We start from the raw sequence: 8,078 nt of genomic DNA on the forward strand, positions 1-8,078 counted from the left end.
CACTCACCAGTCAGCATGAACTGATAGGCATTGTCAGAGATGGAGAAGATGTGTGGAGGGGCCTCCTGGCGCTTCTTGCCTCGGTAGGCCAACACCACCTCCGGGTTGTACACCGGCAGCCACTTGTAGGGGTTGACAGTGACGCAGAAGAGACCCGAGTAGGTCTGCGAGGAAGGGAGGCAGCACGTTGGCTTCCACGTAGCCTGGCAGAGCAGTTCCTCCAGCTACCCAAAGGAAGACTGCTGCTGGTACTTACATAGATCATCCAGGCTGCGTAACGCTCTTTGAGGTTGTACAGCACAGCGGGTTCGTGGAGGTGGGTCATCATGGCCATGTCCTCGATTTTATCGTACTTGGGAGGGTTCATGGGAAAGACCTGATCATCCTTCACGGTCAGGGTCTGCCAAGGAAAGGAAAGATTTGTATGTTGTATGTCAGCTAAAAGCTCAGTGTGGGAATCAAATGGTGTCCTTCAGCCTTGTTTTTCACTCACTTCTCCACCTTCAGTCTTGACGGTGACCTTCCCTGATTCTTTGCTCTGGATTGTTCCTTTCACAAAGGATTCCTTAGGATGCACCACAAAGACGGATGTCTTGGCATCGAAAGGCTTGTTCTGGGCCTCGATTCTCTCCTTCTCTGACTTTCGGAGGTAAGGGGCTGCCTCCCCAAAGATGGCCATCTCAGAGTCTGACGACATGGCTGCACTTTATGGAGGGCCTTGTCAGTAGAGAACACTGTGGAATAGCAGATACACTAGCCAAATGTGTGAAAAAGTAAGCGCTTGTTAATAGAAGAACAGATGGGAAAAGAAAGATACTGCATTAATACATAATAGTGGTTTTGGAAACAATTGCATATTTTTGTATTGGTGCGATTCAACATTTATAGAAAATGTGAAAATTATATTTTGGGATATCATTTGACTTAGGGTCCACTGTACTGAAACTACGTTTGAAATATTCCATAGTCACTTAGCAGTCAAGTATTTAGGCACTTTTCTGCAGAGGTAAGAGCCTCCAAATTCCTTTCAGCTGCTTAGACGCTCTTTTAATATTCCCTTGAAATTATTATAATGCAGTTTCTTCCCAAGCGATACTAATTCAGAAAGCTCAGAAGGCTTGTACACCACGGTCTGAAGTGGCATACAGACAACTCAAGCATGTTAATGGCTCAGTTTCAGTCTCTAAAACATTTGTATCATTGTATTAATGATACAATTATTTGCTAATTTTAATGAATTTTTCAATCCAGGCATAAATGGCTACAATGCCTGTAAAAAGAAGAGTAATGCTGTTCCAGAACACACTGACATAGCTCCATTTCTGTTTTCTTTTCCTTTTTTAATATTAATGTAATTGTAAGAGAAAACAAAGTTAAACACGAAGATTCAAAGCTCAAGTCAGGCATTTGAAAAAATAATGAATCTTAAAGCCAGGATTAATTTATCTGAAAAATTGTATTTTTAATTTTTTTTCCCCTCAAAATAAACAGTGGGCAGCTTAGGAAAACAAATATTTATTTCTAACCTATATAGACATGGCACCTAATATTTACGCAAGTTTTAATATTGTGTTATATTTGTACTAAAACAAGTGAGTAACATGATAATCCTTTATTTGCCCCTGCAGGAACAGGTGGTGGCTTACAGAAGACTGAAGCTTCCATTTTTTATGAGGTAAAGAACAGGCAGAGCAGTAAGGGGAACAAATGACAATATTGCATTTTACAGAGATGATTGCTCATATTACAGCTCTTTCCACTCTTACTTTTTTAGTGATTTAATGGCAAATTTTGGACAAAATAATATATTAATTCACATTCTCTGAGATAAAATTTTGAAGTTTGCACTTTTTCCTAGTGTGCTTATCCAGCTCTACAGCAAAGATGGAAAGACAGCATGCCTCGCTCCCTGTTAGGTCAGTTAAGCAGAAGTGCAGAATGCGTATTTTCTGGTCTGCCATCAGTGGTCAGAGACTTCAAACATAGCCACTTGAAGATTGGACCATATGATCTTCTGGGGTCCCTTCCAACCTGGGCTGTTCTCTGATTGAAAACCAAACCAACCTTGGGCACCCTACCACCTTCTATTGTGACCACACTGGGCTTGAAAATATGGGGTGAAACAGTGATCATTCACTCAGCTGCACAGAAATCCCACCCAAAAGGATCCTTCTCTGCCCTCTAAGAACTAATAAATCAGGTTCTTACCTCTCGTGACACCAGATGGGTGGCTTGCAGGCTGGCAGCTGGTCAGCACTGTAAAACAGAAATGGCATTTCCCTACTTGCTGCTGCACAGAAATCCGGAGTGAAAATGTGCAGGTGTCTTGAAAGCAGATTTAAAACCTGAGATGAGAAATCAAGTGCCCTCCTGGAAATGAGCACTGAAGGCAGCAGGAATTCAAGCTTTCCGTGGAGACAGGGCACACTTGTCACAGGGACATTTTATACGATCTAGTCTGCAGATGCTACAGATGCCTACTCTTTCTTCGGTCAAAAAATTTTTGGCAAACCTTCTTTGGTAAAGCATTGTCTGGCAAACTGAACTAAGGGCATAATTGTCATTTGACATGACTAGATATAATTAGAAAATCTTGATGTCTTACTGACTATATGAATACATCTATAAACAATCTGACAAGGGTGTTAAGGAGGGAATCTGGACTAGTCAAGGCACTTAGAGAACTTGGATGCGGGACTTATGGATTCTATTGCTGGCTTTCCCACCGACTCACTGTATGACCCAGGGTGGATTGCTTGGTATGTCTGTGCTGCAGCTATCCCAGCTGTACAATGGGGACAACAACATTTATCTTCCCCATGTGATGGTGTGAAGCTTATATGAAATGCCTAAGAGCAATACATTAAGCAGGCCACTAAGAGGGAAGAAAGTATTACTAAAAGAATTTGGCAGTTGTATTGGTAAAAGTCTGAAAGTAGAGGAGTAATCTGGGTCCTTCAGTGTGATAGTGCTGGGGCCTGAGAGTCACAGACATAGCAGGATGACTGGCCAAGACATAAAGATTTGGTCACAGCAATAGGAGACTGGGGTCTTGCTGAACTAATAAGTTGGAGTCTGAGGGAGATATGTGAGGTCACTTCTGATGTATGAAGAAGAGCATACATACACTCATGCACATGTGCCCAGATGTACACTTGAAATTGCAAAAAAGTGGGGGCTTCTCAAAGAAGTACTGTTTTAAGCTATGCATGAATTCATGCTAATGGAGATGTCACAAGGGATGCTGTGATTTCTGCTGTGTAGGTCAGTGCAGGTGAAGAACAGATGGTCCTTTCTTTTCTTGACAATGTTTAATTAATCAGAAAGTACCCATCTTGGCAACTGAGGAAAGGACCTCAGTTCTTTCTTGTATTTTTTTCAAGTCTGACCTGTCAATCTGTACATAATAAAGCAAATAGCTGACATAAAGTTTTGGCCTGTAGAAATCTATGCCATTTGAATGTTCATAAACCTTTTCAACAAGGAGTGGTTACAGGTCATTACAGAATCTATGTATCGACCAAGATTTTTCCATTCCTACAGTAATTTGTGCTCCTGCAGAATTCCAGAACCCTTCCACCACCCCAGAGCTCAACTCACACATCCAGAAGACAACCTAGACTTGCAGTCCTCAGTTTATCCATCAATACACAGCATTTCTTTCCAAATCCTCTAACATAAACAAACCACAGTTTCAGCTAAAGCCTACCTTCCATATGCATACTCCCACTGTCAAATTCACCAACTGAGAAAAAAAGCAAAGACCCCTTCAGCCCGTCCCTACCCACAACTCCCACAAACTGGTATCTTGCACATTTACACATTCATGCAGTTCCTGCAACAAAAGGTATCGACAAGCTGCTTCCTGTATCAGGGCACTAGGGGTGGTAGGCAGTCCTGATACCCAAAGGGGGATTTGCTGGTAGTCCTGGAGAGTAACTCATCGGGAAAGGGCACTGTCACTTGAGCTGCTTTAAATGTTGTCAGATGTAAACAGTCTTCTGGCCATTTGCATTTTGGTTATTGAAAGAGGTCAGGAACACAAGGACAAGGTTATAAAAATGATGCATGGGATCTAAGGTAATATCCAGCACCAGACAGTACCCCGTGCACGAACAGCCTGCTGCAAGAAGGGCTCTGCCATTGAAGCACCCACATTTTGGGTGGCTGGGCCCCAGCCTGGAAGCCAAACCTGTTCTAAACTAAGGATCTGGTGTGCCACGTGGTGTCCAGCAGCCCAGAGGGTTATTATTGGTCCTGGCTGAGGAGGGGACAGGAGAGCCTTGGCAGATCAGAACATGGGATTAAGAAGCCCATGGGAGGAACAGGGATGGCTGAGACCTCTCCTGGGATGTGAGAGCTGGGGCTTTTCTCTCATCAGGCTGGGGAGAGAGCTCTGGTCACCAGTTCCCAGGGAAGCTTTAATATCTGAACTGTAAAGGCAGCATCCTCTGGCAGCACAAGTTAAGTATTAAGTAGAATGATAAGTAGAAGGCTTGCTTCGGAAGGGTCCTTCAAAGATCATGTATTTCAACTCCCCTGCTGTGGGCAAGGACATCTTTCACTAGATTAAGTTGCTCAAAGCCCCATCCAACCTGACCTTGAACACTTCCAGTAGTGGGGTATCTGTAACTTCTCTGGGAAATCTGTTCCAGTGTCTTACTGGAAAACTCATTGTAAAATATTTACTCCATTATAAAATATTTCTTCCTTGTATCTATTTGAAATCTACCCTCTTTCAGTTTAAAACCGTTGCGTCTTGTCCTGTCACTACAGGCACTGATAAAATGTCTTTCTCTGTCTTTCTTATAAGCCCCCTTTAAGTAATGAAACGTTGCAAGAAGGTCTCCCAGAGCCTTCTCATCTCCTGGCTGAACAACCCCAACTCTATCAACCTTTCTTGATAGGACAGCTGCCCCAGCTCTTGGATCATTTTTATGGCCCTCCTCTGGACCTGCTCTTACAGGTCCATGCCTGTCTTGTGCTAGGGACCCCAGAGCTGAAGGGAGTATTCCAGGTGGGGTCTCACAAGAGCAGAGTAGAGGGAGAGAATCACCTTGCTCAACCTGCTGGCCATGCTTCCTTTGGTGCAGCCCAGGATCCAAATGGCTTTCTGGGCTGCAAGAGCACATTGCTGGGTCATGTCCAATTTTTCATCTGCCAGTATCCCTGAGTTCTTTGAGTAGCTGCTGTCGCTTTTCTGAGGGTTCCTGCTCTCAGTGATACATAGCAAGCCTATCTTATGCAGTGCTGTCAGGCTGGGTCAAAGTGCCCTTAGGATGTGCCTGGATCTCCAGGGACTATATGGAGAGTCTAGCTATGTGTGACTTTGGGGACTGAAAAACTTTGAATTTCTAGTAGCCAGTGACAAAGTCAGTCTTCTCAGTAGAGCTTTTAGGGGGTTTTGCTGTTGGTTTGTGCAGGATATGGACCCAGCTGTGTAACAGGCAGAGATGAGGTGTATGGCCAGGCAGCTTTGGGCATGCAGTCCGCTGAGGGAAGGTCTGGTTTAAAATGGAAGAGGCCACTGAGTCGAGGTGTCTCCAGGTGTTGACAGTCACTCAGCAGTGCTTTTCAGGTGGAGAGCTTTGATGTAGCATCAGGTCTGTTCACAAAAGAATTTAGAAACCAAAAGCCTTCTGTGGAACTGGTCCCAATCCCAGGGTAGCTTCCCACATGTGAGTCAGGCTGTAGGAAAGAAGCATTCCTTCCTTGAGCCCTAGTATCCTCTCAGTACTCAGAGGACATTTCCTCCAGCTGCAAATCATTCAGGATTTTCTAGCTGAAGTTCAAGTAGGTTTGGTCAATGTTCCCAGGAGGATATAAATGTACCCTGTGTGCTATTCCACAGCTATATAGCAGAAAATATCCATATGTACTTTTATGAAGATATTGCATTAAAGGCACATGAAAGATACACCCAATTCCAGATTTTACTTAAGGAAAAATTGTAGTATTGTGTACATTTCTGTCTAATACATTATGAATACCAGGGAAGATAATTGAAATATTATTCATAAAAATTCTGAAAAAATAGTGATAATATTGTATCCGTAAGTGTTGTATGCCACAGTCCTACCATACAATGTGAGTATTTGTGGATATTCAGGTCTTAACTGTTATATTTCCTTATAACCTATCTGTTCATGAGCAACAGGCTCTTTGCCAATGTATTTCAACAGTCCTAAATTCAGTTGACACTCTCTATTGTTACAAATAGAGTTACAGTGCTTTTTTCAGTCTTTTCAAATACTCTAAATTATCTGGAATTTTTTCCAGTCTTCATCTTTACTTAAAAGTCTGCTTTACAGAACTATCTTTTTACTGAATTGTGTTATCACATTTCAACTATAGATGGTTTTCCCCACTATGGTTGTCTTACATTGTTCAAAGACAATGCAAAAAGTTCAAAGTAAAATGTGATGAAGAACTTCTGCTTATCTTATGGAGCTTCACACAATTTCTACATATTGAGTGAAATGGATTTGGAGGGAGTAATAACAATTTAAACTTGATGATATGTATGCACACTCAGGCACAAAGTCAAATGCAGTTGATTTTCAATCTGGGGAAAGAAGAATGTAATTATCTGTGCTCTGCCAGGAAAGTTGAGGAAAATGCCAATATACTAAGCTCATCTAAAATATGAAGGCTTCTCACAAAAGAAACTGTCCCACTGCCTCTTCCAGAAGCTGCAGGGTCTAGTGCAGCACTGACCTATCTTCTGAATATGACCTTGAAGTGAGCCTTTCAGGGCTCTTTTCACATTACAGCAACAGCTGAGAAAAGAAGTAGCAGATTCCCACTGCTGCCAGGACTTAATGGAAACTCAGCATTGGATGGCTGGAGAAATTAATTCCTTCATATGTCCTCTCTCTGATGTTAATGTCCCCTGTTCTTTGCCCCCATTCCCCGGATGACATATAATGGAACCCTTTTCTTTGTCCCTCTCAAGTCTCCTTCCATGAACAAGCATAGTTTCTGAGGGAAATAACACCATTTTGAACTAGCATGGCAAAAGTTTGTAGGGCAGCAGTCTTTGTTTCATAAGATCCAGGATCCAAGGTAATGGATGTGGCCACAGCAGGATGCATTAATATAACTGAAATTCTCCAGTGTGTTTATTCTTGGCCTAACTCTCATCCTACTCAACAGCAGCTATTTTTTTTTCACTCAAATAGGTACAGTTGGGGCAGTACTATGTGTATTGTGGAATGTGGTCTGTGCTATAATTCAAAGAGAAAAGTCAGTGCAGTTAGAAGTATCTTAATGATGCTCTGGTAACAGCACCCTCTGTCCATGTGAGTAGCAAGGAAAGCCACAGATCCCAAAGACGTATCACATGAAAGAAACTGTGCCATTTCGGTAAGCAATGCTGCAAACATGCTCCTGCAATGCATCCAGCATCTTGGCAGGAATGGGAAGCTCTGTTTCTTCTAAAAGCAGGTGATAATTTAGAGATGGCTTAGCTAAGAGCTTGAGAGGAAATCAGCCTCATGCCTTAGAGGAAACTTTCAACTATCTGATTAACTCAGGGACCAATTAAACTCTGACTCCCTCTTAAGCTGCAAGAACTTCCTCATGGAATGAGGTTTAAATAATGATGGTTTCAATGTCAGAACAAAGAAACAGCATAATTAAATAGCTAGAATGCAAAGCTAAATTCACTGGTCCAGAATTATCTTATTCAACATTGTGTGGCTGACACAGATGCCAAAATCAGAAGCTCAGCCATCATCAGTTCCCTATAAGCTCCAACAGACCAGGAAGACTGAAAAGTCATGGGCAGGAAGCATATATAACCGTTCACTTTAAGGGTACTAGAAGAAAATCTCATTGCTGTGAGTATTTTTGACCACCATATAATTACATCACAAGCTACTAGAAAAACTTTCAATATAAAAGACATTTGTTGTATTCATTGTTTAGGAGGATGTCCTGGTTTCGGCTGGGATAGAGTTAATTTTCTTCACAGTAGCTAGCATAGTGCTGTGTTTTGGATTTAGTACCAGAAGAATGTTGATAACACACTGATGTTTTCAGCTGTTGCCAAGTAGTGCTCAGACTACTCAAGGACT

At 42.3% G+C, this 8,078-nt stretch overlaps 1 protein-coding gene across 1 annotated transcript; it reads right to left on the reverse strand.

The window, feature by feature from the left end:
• Nucleotides 1–10: 10 nt before the first annotated feature.
• Nucleotides 11–697, reverse strand: LOC118452117 (myosin-2-like). The gene is made up of 2 exons (XM_035892721.1): nt 494–697; nt 11–400 (listed from the first exon to the last, which is right to left on the reverse strand). Exons 1-2 carry the CDS (start codon nt 695–697, stop codon nt 11–13), a joined length of 594 nt encoding a protein of 197 aa, XP_035748614.1.
• Nucleotides 698–8,078: the final 7,381 nt, after the last annotated feature.

Source organism: Egretta garzetta, unplaced genomic scaffold, assembly GCF_000687185.1.
Source record: "Egretta garzetta isolate BGI_Z169 unplaced genomic scaffold, ASM68718v1 scaffold644, whole genome shotgun sequence".
In the NCBI taxonomy this organism is placed as follows: domain Eukaryota; kingdom Metazoa; phylum Chordata; class Aves; order Pelecaniformes; family Ardeidae; genus Egretta; species Egretta garzetta.

Excerpts from the sequence above, each read along its gene's own strand:
- LOC118452117 (XM_035892721.1), bottom strand. The coding sequence starts at position 697 with ATGTCGTCAGACTCTGAGATGGCCATCTTTGGGGAGGCAGCCCCTTAC. Across the intron at positions 401-493 it reads TCAAGACTGAAGGTGGAGAA|ACCCTGACCGTGAAGGATGA; the intron begins GTGAGTGAAAAA and ends TTTCCTTGGCAG.